At 40.1% G+C, this 19,338-nt stretch overlaps 2 protein-coding genes across 2 annotated transcripts; both read left to right on the forward strand.

The window, feature by feature from the left end:
• The first annotated feature begins 11,403 nt into the window (after nt 1-11,403).
• LOC141630838 (uncharacterized) lies at nt 11,404-12,447 on the forward strand. Its single transcript, XM_074443588.1, has one exon. It carries the CDS (start codon nt 11,404-11,406, stop codon nt 12,445-12,447), a length of 1,044 nt encoding a protein of 347 aa, XP_074299689.1.
• Nucleotides 12,448-14,104: 1,657 nt separating this feature from the next.
• Nucleotides 14,105-14,779, forward strand: LOC141630839 (uncharacterized). The gene has a single exon (XM_074443589.1). The coding sequence runs from the start codon at nt 14,105-14,107 to the stop codon at nt 14,777-14,779; it is 675 nt and encodes a 224-aa protein (XP_074299690.1).
• The last annotated feature ends 4,559 nt before the right edge of the window (nt 14,780-19,338 follow it).

Below are 19,338 nucleotides of genomic sequence, written 5' to 3' on the forward strand. Positions count from 1 at the left end.
AACGGACTCATAAATAATACCAAAATCAAGGAGTTGTTGCTTTACCTAAAGAATTGTGAGCAACAATGTGCGGCACTAACGTACTCACTTTCGGCCGTTGAAAGAGCAACCATGTTTTGTTTCTTTGAGCCCCATGAAATTAGGCATGCACCCAAGAACGTTGCAATTCCGGAAGCGCTCTTTCGATCAACGCTACGCCCCGCATAGCCCGCATCGGAATATCCTATAAGATCAAAGGGACAATGTAAGGGGTACCACAAATAAAGATCTTGTGTTCCAATCAAATATCAAAGAATACGTTTAACCGCTTTAAAATGAGATTCTTTCGGATTTGATTGGAATCTAGCACATTAACAAACGCTAAAAAGAATGTCGGGACGACTTGCGGTTAAATAGAGAAGTGATCCAATCATACCTCGATACACCTTTTCACTAATGCTCTTACCTTTTTCATCTTTGTCCAATTTGGACTTAGACACCATAGGTGTAGGGAATAAATTACCATTAGTCATCCGAAATTTCTTCTGCATCTCTTTAATGTACTTTTGTTGATGGATCATGATTCCATCTTTAGATTGCTTGATTTGGAGCCCAAGGAAAAATCCTAGCTCACCCATCATGCTCATTTCGAACTCCGATTTCATTAGTTCCGAAAAGTAAGTATAGAGTACCTCATTTGTTGCTCCAAATATAATGTCATCGACATATACTTGGACAACTAAAAGTTCGTCCGACTGTTGCTTCAAAACAATATTTATCTACGGAACCTCTTCTAAAACCATTTTCAATTAGAAATTTAGACAATCTATCATACCAACACCTAGGTGCTTGTTTTAAACCATAAAGAGCTTTGTCTAATTTGAAAACGTGTTTAGAAAAGTCATTGTTTAAAAAGTCCTAGCTACCAGTGCATAGGTTTCGTCATAATCAATTCCTTTTTGTTGATTGTAACCTTTCACCACTAGTCTAGCTTTATTCCTTACGATTTCACCGGAATCATCAAGCTTATTGCGAAAGACCCACCTATTACCAATAACGGTACGATTAGGTGGTCTAGGAACCAAGTGCCATACCTTGTTTCTCTTAAATTGATTGAGTTCTTCTTGCATTGCAATCAACCAGTCAGCATCAGTCAGTGCAACTGTTACATTGGCGAGTTCGATTTGAGAGAGAAAGGCATTATGGGCACAATATTCATTGAGGTAGGCTAGGTTGTTGAGAGAGGTTCTTATTTTAATTCCATATTTCAAATCACTTGTGAGGTTTGAAAGTGGATGTGAGCTTTGATGTTTCCACCTTTTTGAACAATGGCAGTTTATTCCCCCCTCAGATGTAACAGTCTCAGTGACTGTTGTTTGCTGGTCAGAGGAGGGCTCTTCATCATGGTTTGAGTATTCGCCTAGAGTAATAGTGTCTTGCACTGTTACTGTTCTGGAAGTGGATGCAATAGTGGTTGGGTCTGTTACTGCTTGGGAAGAGGAACTAGCAGTAACAGTGTTACTGATTGTTCCCTCTGAGTTGTTGCTTACATCAGCAGGTAACAGTCCCTGTGTCTGTTGCAGGGCGTCATTGTTTGGAGCTTCCTCATCCTCAAACATGAAGTCTTTTCGCACAAGACCAATCTTAAATTCTTCATCTTCATCATCTTCATCCTCATTTTGTACCTGCCCAAGAATGCTAGATTCATCAAATATGACATGGACACTTTCCTCAATTAGAATGGTTCATTTATTGTAAACTTTATAGGCTTTGTTATGGTCGGAATAACCAATAAAAACCGCTTCATAACTACATGGATCGAATTTTCCCAAGTTATCTTTACCATTATTGTGAACAAAACATTTGCTCCCAAAGCATATAAAATATGAAATATTGGGCTTTCTTCCACATAGTATTTCATAGGGTGTTTTATTGATTATGCTCCTTATCATGACTCGATTATGAATGTAGCAAGGGGCGTTTACCGCTTCGGCCCAAAAGTTCCTAGGCAATTTACCACACAACAACATGGTTCTAGCCATAATTTCAAGGGTCCTATTCATTCGCTCGACCACCCCATTTTGTTGTGGAGTTCTAGGAGCCAAAAAATTATGATCTACACCATTGTCATTACAATAACCACTAAATGATGATTTTTCAAATTCGGTTCCATGATCCGTTCTTATGGAAACAAGTTTGAAATCAAGTTTATTTTGAATCTTTTTCAACCAAATTAAAAAATCATCAAATACCTCATCCTTGGAGCTTAAGAAAAGTGCCCAAACAAACCTAGAATAATCATCAACAATGACACATACACAACGAATACCACCTCTACTTCTAGTTGTAATGGACGAAGAGTACTAACAATTATTTTGGGTTAAAGGAGCTTCTAACATGTTTACATCTTGCACATTCATTACATACTTTGTGAACCCCCGCGATAAACCTAAGAAAAATATGATACCGTCGTTTTGTATCAAAGTTAAATTTATAAACCAAACTAAAACTATAGCTAGTGATAGCAAGGGTCGAACCACCGAGAGACAAGATCAATTCTATTTGCTATTTTTAATCTATTGAAGTAACAATTGTTGGGGGGGGGGGGAGGGGGGGTTTGGTTGGTTGATTCTGAACTAATTACTGAAATGTAAATGAAGTTTAAAATAGATATTAGAAAGCAGCTAGGAACTTCGGTTCACCATGGCTTAAGGGTCAGTCAGGTAAAGTTAAGGTCTATCCAATACCGTCTCAGGATGTCAAATAGGTCCTCTAATTCCCTATTCGAATTAAGCCTCTCGGTCTTCTTTCACCCTAGAATGAGACTAGATTGCTTTCGCTCCACTAGTCTTTCCAATTACTTCTAAGAAATCTAACTTCGCTAATCTCTCAATCTAGCAAAGGGGTAAAATCTCACAGCAGTAAATAAGACCGGTACGGGTTCAACCTAGACTTACTAAAATCAACTCATGACGCCATGGATCCCCTAATTCCTAGCATAAGAATTTAGCTACGCATAATTAAGAATATGACAATTGCAAAATTAAAGATATGGAATAAAATTGACATGATTGAATTAGAATTAAAGCTAAGGGATTGAAATTGAATTGCTTAAATATAAATTGGTAGAAACTAGAATTAAATAAACAAGAATAAGAGGAAGATTGAAATTGAATTAGAGCTTATTAAAGAATTCGTTGAACAAAACAATTGATTGAAATCCGTAGCCTTCACTTTTTCGTTCCCAAAACTAGGTCTAAAACTTCAGTCGTTGAATAATGAAAAGCATAACATAGATTATTTGTTATGTTCTACTAATAAATGTTCTGCCCATAAGATAAATTACAAGTGGCCTTCCAAAAGACAAACGCGTAAAAAGAACCCGCAGCTTCGAAACCTGGTCGATCGACCAAGTGACACGGTCGATCGACCGCCCAGTACAGTGCTGGAAACACTGTTTTCTCTACTGAACTCCACGGTCGATAGACTGGGGTCTCTGGTCGATAGAACAGTAGTGCTGTAGCAGATTCCAGCCCTCCAATCTTCATGCACGCAATCCGAGGCGATCAAGTTCCCAGCTTCTCACTTCATAGTTTTCATAAAATGCCCCCGGGAACAGATAAAGGCTCGATTGAGCTTACTTCCGGTCATTCCTACAATAATGACATAGGAAATACAAAGTAAACCGTTTCGGGAGAAATAATAGTTTAAAGCTAACAATTACGCATATAAATACGTGCCAAAACCGCTAATAAAGTGTATAGAATATGCACGTATCAAATCTCCCCAAACCAAACCTTGCTTGTCCCCAAGCAAGCACTAAGACTCAATCTAAACACCTATTGGAACAGATTTCTTTCTCAAACAAGAACGTATTATCATGCCCAACCAATTTAATGCAACAAATAATATCAAAGCATTTTGTCAAGCGCAAACGAGTTGAACATGTTCGATAATTTACCAAACTTTCGACCTTGCAAGACTCGTGTATATCGGACTCTCACGGGTCGCTCATTCACTCAATTTTAAGAATAGGATGAGAATTTAATTGTGCAAGATAGAAGAATGAACAAAACAAGTCTCTCACCTAACTACGACCCATAAAAACATGTCTGCAGTCTAACATGAATAAAATCTCTACAACCGTACATATGCATTCCAACCATTTAATGACCATGACACATGCCGAGGCGATTTGGGATTGTGAGGCTACGGGTAAGAAGGGGCAAAAATAAATTTGGATAAGAGGAGATAAAGCCGAGCAAGCAACTTCTAAACACCAAATTTCTGAAAACATTTCCCAACTTCGTACTCGAGAGAAAATCAAAACGGTGCTACTGAAAGCACAAATCTCACAATCTCCCAAAATAATAATAATTTCCCAAATAATATGAATAGCAACATGGGAATAAAAATCACCATCCGAAAATCATTCTAATCATGTGATTTTTTTTTTCTCTTTTCTTTCTTTTTTCTTTCTGCCTCTCTCTCTCTCTTTTTTCTTAAAAACCTGTACTGGCAGTCGATCGACCAGGTGATACAGTCGATCGACCACCCCTACTGACCAGAACCTTTCTGCTCAGTTCAGTTCCCTATTTTTTTTTTTTTTTTTCAATTCACAGCTTCCCTTCATTTCCCAACAAATCATCCAAAATTGATGCATTTCTCACACGAGACAATAAAAACCAAATCGCAAGATAATATTCCCGAATCACTACCTTTACTAGCTCGGCTAGGGTGGCTGAATTTGGAATGTAGTTTATGGGACAAAAGAGGCAAATTTGGCTTTGTGGGGCTTATGGGCAAAATGAAATAAAGGGAACCTCTTCCACATGTGTCAGCAAACCGCAAAACCAAATGCATACAGGTATTAAGCAGATAAAATTCATGTTTATGCAAATTTATGTGACATGCCTTACGAGGATTAACTACTCTCATTCCTATATGAAACTGGTCATAAATGACACCAGTTCAAATGAGCTCTAACCTCACAAATTTTAAGTAGTTTGCCAATATTGAGTCAAGTCTATTAGTTTAGTAAAATTCCAACAAAAACTCGTAGATTATGCAAGTGACATACTCAACGACATTAAAAATGCAGGGAAGGGCAATGAGACAATACGTAAAGCAATTTTATCATTGAAATCCATTCATTCCGACTCGACCTACATGCAAAAGTAAACGTGATATTTTTTCTATTTTTGTTGTATTTTTTTTTTTTTGAGATTGAAAATGCAAATGCATGCGGAAATGCAATAAACATGACCTAAAAATGCGAGTAAAACAATGCAAATGTGACAATCATATGCATATACCCTCCCCAAACCAAAACACGCAATGCCCTCATTGCGCTCATCAACCAACCAACAGCATCCAAAACAAGGGGATATAAATATCTACAGAAGAAATGGAAACTAATGAAAAAGAAACGGAAACTCACTAAATACGGCCTCCCCAAACCAGCCATCAAAAAGGGGAGGCAGACAACTGCTACTGGTCCTCCTCTGGCTCATACTCAGAACCGCTCGCCTCATCTGACCCTAAGTCGTCCTCCTCTTCCTTCTCAGCAGCAGCAGTAGTGGGAGTAGACGTCGTAGCAGGCGGAGGATATCCACCCACCAGGGTAACAAAGAAGGACGGCTGGGTCCAGGGACCCCGTGGGAGCATCCCTGTCCGAGAAAACTCCTCATAAACTGGGTACATGGCAACAGCCATGTCCATCCTGTGCTGATCAAAACTCCTGCATAAATCACCCAACACACGTGAAACCGCCCTTTGGTCCATGACCGCAGGGATAACAATAGGTGCGGGGGTCGAAAAAGTGGCCGGAAACCCGGCCCAGGAGTAGGAGTGGAGAAGGAAGGGACCCGTGAAGAAGAGGCGCGAGCTCCTCTCGTGGTGGAAGCAGTAGTGGTGCCTGCCCTAATAGGGAGCCTATAGCTAGGCAAGGGCGGTCGAGTCGCCCCCTCAACAGTAGTGAAGGCTAAAATAGGAGGAAGGGCAAGGATAGGAATGGGGTCGGAAATAAAAGAATCAATCTTCCACCGACCCCGAGTATCGACCCACTTCACGGACTTGACGTAATCAAGGTCCATGAAGCGTGCAGGAGGGTCGAGAGGAGCCTGCTCTCGAGGAAAGACAGGAACCAGATGGTGGGCTATACAAGTTAGGAGCACACCACAGACAATGGTAGTCAAAGAGGTGCCCTCACTTATAGTGTTAAAGTGAGAGGCGTTCAAATAAGCAATGTTATAGATGCGGGCTACCCGACTCTCAATGTTCAAGTAGCCTGCCAAGATAGACAATTCTATGGTATTAATGTTATTTGACTCTTTGCGGCCAAAGATGGTGTTGCCCATCAGCCGGAAGAAGTAACGAAAGGGGGGTAAGTGGACGGAAGTGCCCTTCCTCTTAGGGGCGTCCAGGTCGGATAAGCACGACCACATAACCCTGTGCACATCAGAAGGTTCTGAGGTGTTACCCTCGAAACAAAGACCCAAATAACCAGCAAACTCAGCTAATGTCAAGGAGTAAGTGACATTAAACAGCCTAAAAGAGATACATGAGCTACTTTTATTAGTTTCAAAAGAAGCTTGGTCGAAAGCAAAAGAAGAGAAAAACTCAAGGGTCAAAATACGGAATGTGAACTCAGCCATGTCCACCAACCCTGACATCCCTGACCCATTTAGCAGAGAAACAACGGATTCAAGACACCCTAGGTTTTCTAAAGTCGGTTTATGCATAAAACGGGTTGCTTGAACATTCGTTTTTTCGACAAAAGTGAGGAATTTAGCTCTCTGTGTAGAGGAAGGGAAAATCACCTGTGGATAGCCAGGTAGACTATCCGTAGTTAACTCGACCATTGGCGGCGTAATCCGCGACCGTTTAGACGCCTCCTGACTGCTTGTCTGCCCACTGATGATTGCCTTCTTCCCTTTCGTCATTCCTCTGCTCACAAAGATAACAAACTCAACAACTAGCTTCCCAAAATCTTGAATAATTAAAATTAATAAACCTTAAATTAAAATCAGAAATCAATCATCAAACTAGGGTTTAGAGAAATTTGGGGAAAACGAAATTAGACTCCTACTAGTTGCTAAGATGTCTCGAAAATCAAGGGAAAAGGATAGCAAAATGCAATTAAAGCACAAATTCGACAAGAAATTAGCCCCAAATCGATTTTCCCCAAATCGATTTTTTGGAAACAATGCGAGATTGCTAGAATTTGGGCATAAAAATTCAGCAAAAATCGAATTTAAAGGACCAAAAGATGATTAGAGACATACCTTTGATGAAACCTTCGAGATTTGAGCAAGAAAATCGAAATTAAAGGGAAGATTTAGCTTGAAAAATCGAAAATGAGGAAGAACTAGGGTTTTTTTTCTTTTTTCGTTGAAGTGAGTTATGAATGAATGAAAGTATGAATTAAAACTTCCCTATTTGTGTGGCCTCTGATTTTGCGCTGTGGTCGATCGACCAGTCTTCCTCTTTAACAGCTCCTGACTTTTTCTCTTCAGTCGATCGACTGATATTCCTGGTCGATCGACTGCAAGTACTGGCAATTAAGCTCAATTACGTTAAAATTTGCTTTTTTCAACTTCAATTTCCCGTCTGTCTCTCATCGACATCTAGCAAATCACCCTACGCACTTTGCATAAAATAATTACCTGCAAATACTCTTAAAGGCACACGTCTTCCCATAACAGTAATTGCTAACTAAACTAAAATAAATCTAAAGCTCCTAATGAGATGTAAGCTAAAAAAACGGTAAAGTTCCTAATTACACAAGAAAATTACAAGCCGGGTTGCCTCCCGGTTAGCGCTGGTTTAAGAGGTCCCGCACGACCTTCTTACCTCAATTTGCAGCTTCTAAAAGTGGGTCAAAGTATAGTACTTCGACCTGCCCAACAAATTCGTCTGCACCGTGATAGTGTTTCACGTATTGACCATTCACTTTGAATCGGTCTCCAGATGAGGTTTCCAATTCAACTGATCCGAATTTTGTAACTGTTGTGACCGTATAAGGGCCACTCCACCTAGATTTCAGCTTGCCAGGAAATAAACGGATACGAGCATTAAAAAGGAGTACCTTATCACCGACATTGAACTCGCGCTTGATGATCCTCTTGTCATGCCATCGCTTCGTCTTCTCCTTGTAGATCCTAGCATTATCATAGGCCAGCAGCCTAAATTCCTCTAACTCATTCAACTGCGTCATACGTTTCTCACGAGAGAGGTTAGGATCTAAATTCAAATCACAAATTGCCCACCAAGATTTACGTTCTAATTCAACAGGCAAATGACATGTCTTACCATAAATCAATCGGAACGTTGACATCCCAATTGGCGTTTTAAACGCGGTCCTATAAGCCCACAAGACATAATCCAAGTTAAGACTCCAATATTTCCGTGATTTAGAAACAACTTTAGCTAAAATTTCTTTCAATTCTCGGTAAGAAATCTCAACTTGACCACTAGTTTGGGGATGATACCCCAAACCTCTACAATGTTGGACACCGAATTTAGTCAACATAGCACAAAGTTGGTTTTCTTTAAAATGCATTCCTCCGTCGCTAATGACAACCCTATGGACACCAAAACGAGGGAAGATTATCTTTTTAAACAGCTTAATCACGGATTTTGCATCGCAATGAGGGGTAGCAACAGCTTCTACCAATTTGGAGACATAATCTACGGCTACGAGGATATATTTATTACCCTGACTGCTCCCTACCCATTTGGACACATAATCTACGGCTACGAGGATATATTTATTACCCTGACTACTCGGAAAGGGTCCTTCATCATCGATGCCCCAGACATCGAAAATCTCAACCTCTAGAATACCTACCTGTCGCATCTCATGTCTCTTCAAAATATTCCCCGATCTTTGACAAGCATCGCACTCAGCAACAAAATTCCGACTATCTGCATGCAAAGTTGGCCAATAGAAACCAGATTGGAGTACCCTAGCCACAGTCCGGGACGGACCATGGTGACCACCATAGGCAGAAGAGTGGCAAGCTTCTAGGATATCCATGACCTCCCGTTGAGGCACACATCTCCGGATAAGACCGTCTGCACATTCCTTGAAAACAAATGGATCATCCCAAAAGTATTGTCTAGCATCATAAGCGAACCGCTTCTTCTGCTGCCATAAAAGCTGGGGTGGTATTTTACCTGTCACTGCAAAATTAGTATAATCAGCAAACCACGAAGGTGGATAGGACCCCGAATTAGTAATAGCTAACAGACTCTCATCAGGAAAAGAATCATCAATGGGTAACGAATCTTCCCTCTCTATCAGCTGCAGACGAGATAAATGGTCAGCCACCACATTCTCTACACCTTTCTTATCTTTAATCTCCAAATCAAACTTCTGCAAAAGGATTATCCACCTCAAAAGCTTCGGCTTTGCATCCTTCTTAAGAAAGAGAGTCTTCAGCGCTGCATGGTCAGTATAAACAATAACCTTAGAACCCAACAAATAAGACCGAAATTTATCTAAGGCAAAAACTACAGCTAGAAACTCCTTCTCTGTTGTGTAATAATTAACTTGAGCCTCATCCAGAGTTCAGCTCACATAATATATGGCATTCAAAACATTATTTTTCCGCTGTCTTAAGACTCCACCAATCGCATAATCGCTAGCATCACACATAATCTCGAATGGGAGGTCCCAATCAGGCGGCTGAATGATTGGCGCAGAAAATAAAGCCTCCTTTAACCTGTTGAAAGCTAAAAGGCACTCATCAGTAAACTCAAAAACAGCATCTTTAAGAAGAAATTCTGTAAGTGGTTTAGCAATTTTTGAAAAATCGTTAATGAACCGCCGATAAAAACCAGCATGGCCAAGGAAACTCCTCACTCCTTTAACATTCATAGGAGGAGGCAGTTGCTCAATCACTTGCACTTTTTCTTTATCAACATGTATGCCCTTATCAGAAATCAAATGTTCCAACACAACTCCCTCATTGACCATGAACTGACATTTTTCCCCGTTTAAAACAAGATTAACATCAATACAACAATCAAAACCTGTAGTAAAAAAAATGGGGATTTTAGAGAGAGGTTGCTCTGCCTTCTCTCTAGGGTTTTAGGGTTCTATTGCACTATGGCAAGGAAAACTGTACCCAAAAAATCTCAAAAACAATCAAAAACAAAATCTAAAGCTCGAATTCGATTATCCTTTTCTAATTTACGCGATCAGTCTCTAGGTTTTTCTTCGATAATGGATCAATCAGCGTCTTCTTCTTCGGGGATTCCCCAATCTGCTCATGCCAAAGGAACAAAGTTTGTCAATGAGATTGTGGGTATTCCGGAAATTGACCTGGATACAATTGTTGAGGAAGAGCCCGCTGATACGTATGTGGTTGAAGATGCTAGTGAACTTGGCAGCGAGGAGGATGATGGGGAGGGTTGGCAGGAAGTGCGTCATGGTAAGAAAACTCCTACTCCACCTTTGTCTCCCAAATCTGGTGTCTTACAATTTATTGTTGAGGATGTGAAATCGAGATTGAGTATTGAGTAGTACATTATTGGTTATGTCTTAGGGGGCAACCCACCGTGGGAATTAATTTCGGGACATATCAAGCGTATTTGGGGACAATACCATTATGATAAGATCTCTTTTCTCCCTAATAGGGTATTCATTGTTCGATTCCTCACTTTGGAGTGCCAAAACCTTGTCCTTCGACAGGGGTATCTTATGTTTGACAATAAACCCATTATTGTTCATCCATGGACTGAGGATGCTCTATTAATCAAAGCTCATGTTAAAAGTGTGCCAATTTGGGTCAGATTATGTGGATTAGGTTTGAAATTTTGGGGGGAGAAATGTTTACGTAAGCTCTCTTCCCTTTTAGGGCAGTATGTTAGGGTGGATAATGCTACTTTAGACAAGACCAGGCTTGGCTATGCTCGTCTAATGATTGAGGTGCAAGTGGGACAGGAGTTTCCTGATAAATTGTACTTTAATGATGAACATGGCAGTCAGAATTGTGTACTTGTGGAGTATGAGTGGAAGCCTATCATCTGTTCTATGTGCAAAGGAATAGGCCATCATCAGAGTCAATACAGAAAACCCTCAAAACCTAAAGCTAAAGTGACTCAGGTCTGGAAATCTAAAACTGTGGTGTCTTCTAAGGGTGTGGTGGATCCTACATCTAAGGTAACTAATGCTGATCAGTCTACCAAGATGACAAGAATGATTTCTACTCGACTACTAATGCTTCAGCACCTGATCTTGGGGAGGGGCTACCAGAGTATCAGTAGATTTGTCCTATACTGGTTCTCTTAACTCTCCTCCAAGATCTCCTTCAAAGGCACAACCTGTGACAGCTAGTAAGGAGAGACCTGTTATTTCAAGCAAGGTAGTCATTGAGTCCAGTAGTCAAGGGGGATCTCCAAAGCATCAAGTTATCAATGAGCATGGATAATATTGGGTGTTGGAATGTTAGAGGTATCAATAGTTTAAATAAGCAAGCTGATGTTAAATGGTTTCTACATCAGAATAAATTAGGCCTTTATGGATTATTTGAAACTAAAGTTAAGTCTATTAATTTTATTTCTGTATTGAATAATATTGGTCAAAGGTGGTCTGGTATCAATAATAATGTACATCACCCTGGGGGAAGAGTATGGATTATCTGGTTGCCTCAAATTTTTAATGTCTATTTAGTGCACTCTTCTAATCAGAAGATTACAGTGGATGTCACTGATAGGCAGTCTGGGGATCATTTTTGGTTTACTGTGGTCTATGGGTCTAATTCTGATACTGAGAGGTTGCATATCTGGCATGAGCTTCAAGATTTGAAGGACCAGTGTAATGTTGCGTGGTGTGTTGTAGGGGATTTTAATGCTAGCTTGCATTATAATGAAAGAGTTAGAAGTACCGTTTTATGGAGTGAGATTGAGGAGTTTAGATTATGTGTGGACTACTGTGAACTGGTGGATCTTAAAGCCCAGGTATCCTTCTATACCTGGAATAACAAACAAGACCCATCTACTAGGGTGTTTTCCAGGATAGATAGATGTCTCATCAATCATAAGTGGATTCAGCTTTATCCTGATTCTTATGTCTACTTTCTGAATGAAGGATTATTTGATCATAATCCCTCCATCTGTTATAGATCAGCAGCTCCAATGCTTAGAAAATCTTCCTTCAGATACTTTAACATGTGGGGACAGGCCAAGGAGTTTGGCAACATTGTTCAATCTGAATGGGGCAAATCAATTGTTGGGATTAAAATGTATCAAGTGGTGTCCAAGCTGAGAAACCTTAAGAAGCCTCTAAAAGATCTTAACAAGCAGAAATTCTCTGATATTAATAATGCAGCTGAATTGGCCAGATTTCTGTTGGATAGCTTGCAGACAAAATTGCATCTTAATCCTCTTGACATGAATCTCGGGGAGAATTTGAACAACATCTTTGCTCGAAATATAATACTTTGCATAGAGCTCAAATGAGTTTCCTGAGACAAAAAGCTAAGGTTGATTGGCTTAAGGGAGGGGATGAAAATACTGGTTTCTTCCACAAGCAGATAAAGGCAAGACACATTCAGAATAAAGTCCTTAGTGTTAAAGATATTCATGGTACCCTTCATAAGGAACCAGCACTCATTGAGAGTGCTTTCTTGGAGTTTTACACTGAGCTTCTTGGAACCACCAGACAGACTTCTCCTGTTCATTTCTCTACAGTCAGGACTGGTAAGCTTATAACTGATCATCATAAAACTCTTCTTATGCGACCTGTCACCTATGATGAGATTAAGAAATATATATTCTCTATACCCTCATCCAAGGCACCAGGACCTGATGGCTATTCTAGCCAGTTTTTCAAGGACTCCTGGGACGTTATAGGTAATGATGTTAGTGCTGCCATCACTGATTTCTTCAACACTGGTCAGATTCTGAAGCAACTGAATGCTACCCTAGTTACTCTTATACCTAAGGTTGCTAATCCCTCTAGTGTCCTTGAATTTCGACCTATTGCATGTTGTAATGTCATCTACAAATGCATAGCTAAGTTGTTATGTGCTAGATTAAGTGATGTACTACCTGATATTATCAGTCCCAACCAGGGTGGGTTCATTAAGGGGAGGAACATTGTTGAGAATGTCCTCATTTGTCAAGATCTTGTGAGACTTTATAAAAGGAAGAGTGCTTCACCTAGGTGTCTCATTAAAATAGACTTAAGGAAAGCTTATGACACTATTGAATGGTCTTTTCTGCACAGTATGCTGATTGCTCTTAACTTTCCTTCTGGCTTCATTGACCTAATCATGACTTGTGTAACTACTACTGCATATTCTCTCTCTTTAAATGGCAACAGTTTTGGCTTTTTCAAAGGCAAAAGAGGTCTTAGACAGGGAGACCCCTTGTCACCTCTTTTATTTACCATCTGTATGGAATACTTATCAAGGATACTTCATGTCATCAGCACCCAGGATGATTTCAGGTTTCACCCTTTATGCAGACCTCTTAAGTTAAATCACTTATTATTTGCGGATGATTTGTTACTTTTCTCTAAGGGAAATGCTTATTCAATAATGTGGATGCTGAGAGCATTTTACACTTTCTCAAAGGCAAGTGGTCTCTGTTTCAATAGGGAAAAGTCAGACATATATTTCAATGGGGTTCCCTCTCATGAGTTGGCTGATATTATACAAGTCTCTGGTTTTAGACAAGGGGAGCTATCTTTCAAGTATTTGGGTGTCCATATATCTTCCCATAAACTCAGTAAGAATGATGGTATGAAGCTCACTGATAGAATAACTGCTAGAATCAGGTCTTGGGGCACTAGACAATTATCATACTCAGGTAGATTGGCTCTCATTAATTCTGTACTCACCTCCTTACACTCCTATTGGGCTAGTATGTTTCTTATTCCTAATGGCATAATGAACAAGATTGGGGCAATTTGTAGGAATTTTTTATGGAGTGGTAAAGATTCTTATCAAAGAGCCCCCAACGTAAGTTGGGATAGATGCTGCAGTCCTAAAGAAGAAGGGGGGTTGGGTATTAAAGATTTGAAAAACTGGAACAGAGCTTTCCTTGGTAAGTATATTTGGTGGCTTGCTAAAAGAAGGATCACCTTTGGGTTCGTTGGATAAACCACATTTATATGAAGGGTAGACATTGTTCCAACTATGATCCTCCTCTTGATTGTAGTTGGACGTGGAAAAAGATTGCTCCTATGTCCCTCTTTAAGCAAGCCTATACTTATGATTGTTGGTTAGCATCTGATAAGGAATACAGTGTGGTTGATGGGTATAATTGGATGAGACAAATTAGACCTCGTGTTGTTTGGAGGCATGTATGTTGGAATCATATGAACGTCCCTAAGTGGTCTTTTATCTTTTGGGCTGCTCAACTCAAGAGATTGCTTACCAAGGACCGTATGATTCAGATGGGATTCTGCCATGATCCTATTTGCTACCTTTGTCGTGCAACTGATGAATGTCATGATCACCTTTTTTTCAGTTGCCAGTTCAGTATGCAGTGTATCAGTTCATTACAAAGACGGCTGGGAGTCAAGTTCTCAGCTAGTACTTTGTCTCAGTGGACTGCTAATGGGCGAATGCGCAGTAAACTTCAAAGGAATATTGTTGCTGCGTGTCATGTAGGTGTTACCTATGGTATTTGGAATGCGAGGAACAAGGCCAGACTTGATAGCTATGTTATGCTTCCTGAGTACATTGTCAAGAATGTTATCAAGGATGTTGTCTTACGGTTTTGGGCTAAGAATACTTCAGTTCTCTCTGCCAGAGATAGTAGTTGGTTATGTAAGCTGTCCTAGCTTTTGTATTTCCCCTGTTCTTTTTGATAGTAGTCGTTAGAGATAGTAGTTGCCAAAGATGGTAGTTGTAGATCAACTGGAACTTTATGATGTAATTATTTTTTGATATCAATATACTTACCTTTTACCAAAAAAAACAAAAAAAAAAAAAAAAAAAAAACACATCAATACAACGCTGCATGACTTTATCAAGGTTAGCTAAACAACGATCAAAGTCATTACCATAAACTGAGAAGTCATCCATAAATACCTCCATAATATTCTGTATATAATCAGAAAAAATCCCCATCATGCACCTCTAAAAGGTAGCTGGGGTGTTACACAATCCGAAAGGCATTCTGCGATACGCAAAAACACCGTGTGGACAGGTAAATGTGGTCTTACTCTGATCATCTGGATGAATAGGGATCTGAAAGAACCCTGAATATCGGTCTAGAAAAAAGAAAAATTTATTAGAGGCTAATCTTTCGGTCATCTGGTCAACAAAAGGGAGGGCGAAATGGTCTTTTTTTGTGGCGGCATTTAACTGTCTGTAGTCAATGCACATCCGCCAACCTGTTACAACTCGAGTTGGTATTAATTTATTTTTCTCATTTTTAACCACAGTGGTCCCTCCTTTCTTCGGGACTACCTGAACTGGGCTAACCCTCTTGGAGTTTCCAACTGTATAAATAATACCTGCATCGAGTAGTTTCATCACCTCAGCCATGACAACCTCCTGCATCTTCGGATTCAGCTTTCGCTGACCCTGTCTGTAAGGCTTGTGACCCTCCTCCAGCTCAATTCTGTGCATACAAATGTCAGGGCTGATGCCCTTAATATCATCCAAAGAGTAACCTAAAGCTTTCCTGTTTTTCTTAAGTACACACATCAAAGCAGAAATCTGGTTATCGTCAAGCTTAGCACTAACAATAGATGGATATTGCTCCGTATCATCTAAAAAGACATACTTAAGATTAGGAGGAAGTGGCTTACGCTCTGGCACCTTTACCTCAACAGCATAGGCAGAATCAACTTCAATGGCATAGCAAGTGTTTACCAAATTCCCGTTTGCCAGGCTTATGATCATCTCATCTTCTTCCTCTGTGAGCTCGTGGCCTTCCATTACTGCTACCAAAGCATCTAGCTTATCAACATTCTTCGCTGGATTAACTGCACACTCATCTAAACGGGTTAAATCAGCTAAAGGATCTTTGGCTAAAGATTCCCTCCAGTTACAATTAACAGCCATGTCAACAATATCAACTATATAACACATATCATCATCAGCAGGTTCAGTCGCAGTGCGAGCAAGACTGAAATCACTCATGTCATCCCCTACCTCCAAGGTCAAGACTCCGCGTTTGACATCTATCACGGCCCCAGCCGTATGTAAAAATGGTCTACCTAAGATAATAGGTATCTGACTATCTTCAGCAATGTCTAAAACGACGAAATCGACAGGAATAAAGAACTTACCCACTCGAACGGGTACATCTTCTAAAATTCCTAAGGGTCTCTGAATCGATCTATCTGCCATCTGAAGGGTCATATTGGTCACCTTAAGGTTACCTATATTTAACTTTTCACACACAGAATATGGCATAACACCTACACTGGCCCCTGGATCACAAAGAGCTTTCCCAAATTCATGGATACCTATAGTACATGGAATTGAAAAACTACCCGGGTCTTTTAATTTAGGTGGTACGTTGCTTCGTGAAAGAACATTACACTCCTCCGTGAAAGCAATAGTACCAACATCATTAAAATATTTCTTATGAGTCAAAATATCCTTCATAAACTTAGTGTAAGAAGGTACCTGGGTAATTAAGTCAGTGAATGGAATGGTTACCTCAAGATTCTTGACGATCTCCAAAAACTTACCAAACTTATGCTCCAACTTTGTATTCTTTAAACGCTCTAGATACGGGACTGCAACACTTGTCGTAGGGTCGACAATTTTCGTCTTTCGAATGTTTAAAATCTCCGTCAAATCGTCACTGGCTGAGGTATGTTGCAATTCAATTGACGGATATTCGTACAGCACTGGAGACCCAGTCGATCGACCATGGGGCTCGGTCGATCGACCAAGTGAACTGGGTTCGAATAGTTTCTGGTCAGAAACTTTTTCGTCAGGAATTTTGGTCAATCGACTGATGTTGTTGGTCGATCGACCACTGGCACTGGCAGTAGAGTTCGTTTTCGCACCATAATTTAAATCTGACTTTTCATCATTTTTCGAGTCTTTTCTTGGCTTATCAGGACCGTCATATGAGAGACCACTGCGGAGGTGAATTGCATTAAGTGTCTCGATAGGAACCTCACGATTTCTTGAAGAATTAGCGATTTGGTTAGCCGCTAAAATCTCCAACTGCTTCTCGAAATTCCTTGCAGATTCAATCCCAGCTTCTTCTATTTTCGTAACTTGAACCAAAAGAGCTCGGATTATTTCTCTCAATTCCGCGGTCTCATCTGAGTTATGAATAGGAATTTCAATTTTCTTCTCGGAAGCCTTAGAAGACTCGAGCTTTTCGAGCCGGGCATTAATATAAGCTATGAGTGTCGCAACGGCACTCATTTCATCACTTGGCTTTCGCGAATTTCCACGCGAACTCCCATGTTCAGCTCTATGAACTTCCATCTCCTCAATAGTGTTCCAACCTTTATTAGACGCCATATTGTTTTGGAACATACCATTTGCAGCCGCATCAAGGATGACTCTGTAGTCATCGTACAAGGCATTATAAAATTGGTTGCAAAGGTACCACTGCTGAAAACCGTGGTGAGGAACAGATCAAACTAGTTTCTTGAAACGGGCCCATGATTCATGTAATTCCTCTTCGGGTGCTTGCTGGAAATTTGTAATTTGACTTCTCAATGCATTGGTTTTCACAGGCGGATAATATCTTTTTTAGAAAGCCAAGGCTAGAGATGTCCAGTTTGTAACTCCAGCTGCTACCTTATCAAGGTAGTGATACCATTCACGCGCAGAATCTTTTAAGAAGTATAGAAATAATGTCTCCTTTACTTCATCTTGGGTCACTCCAGCCGGTACAGGTATGGAACAGCAATAATCCGTGAAGATCTCCATATACTTCCCAGGATCTTCATCTGGTAATCCCCCAAACAGGTTCCGCTCCACTAAAGAGATGTGAGAGGAGGGGATGTCAAAAGTCCCCTGTGTAGGAACAGGAAGGCTAAATCCCTGAGGAATATCTTGTACCTTTGGCTGAGAATGATCATATATTGTTGGCATGATTGTAGCAAAATCGGGAGTACTCAAGTCTTCCTCTCGAAATCTTCTTCTAACTGTGCACAAGCAAAACTAGAAGGAAAAGGTAAGCAACGTCCTCAAGGAACCAAAGTTCCTTGAGACAAGAAAAATAAACTAAAAATAAAGCAAACAGAATTACACCGTCTCCCCGGCAACGACGCCAAAATTTGATACCGTCGTTTTGTATCAAAGTTAAATTTATAAACCAAACTAAAACTATAGCTAGTGATAGCAAGGGTCTAACCACAGAGAGACAAGATCAATTCTATTTGCTATTTTTAATCTATTGAAGTAACAATTGTTTGGGGTGGGGGGGGGGGGGGGGGGGGGTTGGTTGGTTGATTCTGAACTAATTACTGAAATGTAAATGAAGTTTAAAATAGATATTAGAAAGCAGCTAGGAACTTCGGTTCACCATGGCTTAAGGGCCAGTCAGGTAAAGTCAAGGTCTATCCAATACCGTCTCAGGATGTCAAATAGGTCCTCTAAGTCCCTATTCGAATTAAGCCTCTCGGTCTTATTTCACCCTAGAATGAGACTAGATTGCTTTCGCTCCACTAGTCTTTCCCATTACTTCTAAGAAATCTCACTCCGCGAATCTCTCAATCTAGCAAAGGGGTAAAATCTCACAACAGTAAATAAGACCGGTACGGGTTCAACCTAGACTTACTAAAATCAACTCATGACGTCATGGATCCCCTAATTCCTAGCATAAGAATTTAGCTACGCATAATTAAGAATATGACAATTGCAAAATTAAAGATATGGAATAAAATTGACATGATTGAATTAGAATTAAAACTAAGGGACTGAAATTGAATTGCTTAAATATAAATTGGTAGAAACTAGAATTAAATAAACAAGAATAAGAGGAAGATTGAAATTGAATTAGAGCTTACTAAAGAATTCGTTGAACAAAACAATTGATTGAAATCCGTAGCCTTCACTTTTTCGTTCCCAAAACTAGGTCTAAAACATCAGTTGTTGAATAATGAAAAGCATACATAGATTATTTGTTACGTTCTACTAATAAACGTTCTGCCCATAAGATAAATTACAAGTGGGCTTCCAAAAGACAAACGCGTAAAAAGAACCCGCAGCTTCGAAACCTGGTCGATCGACCAAGTGACACGGTCGATCGACCGCCCAGTACAGTGCTGGCAACACTGTTTTCTCTACTGAACTTCACGGTCGATAGACTGGGGTCTCTAGTTGATAGACCAGTAGTGTTGTAGCAGATTTCAGCCCTCCAATCTTCATGCACGCAATCCGAGGCGATCAAGTTCCAAGCTTCTAACTTCAT

This window comes from Silene latifolia, chromosome Y, assembly GCF_048544455.1.
Source record: "Silene latifolia isolate original U9 population chromosome Y, ASM4854445v1, whole genome shotgun sequence".
NCBI classification, from domain to species: domain Eukaryota; kingdom Viridiplantae; phylum Streptophyta; class Magnoliopsida; order Caryophyllales; family Caryophyllaceae; genus Silene; species Silene latifolia.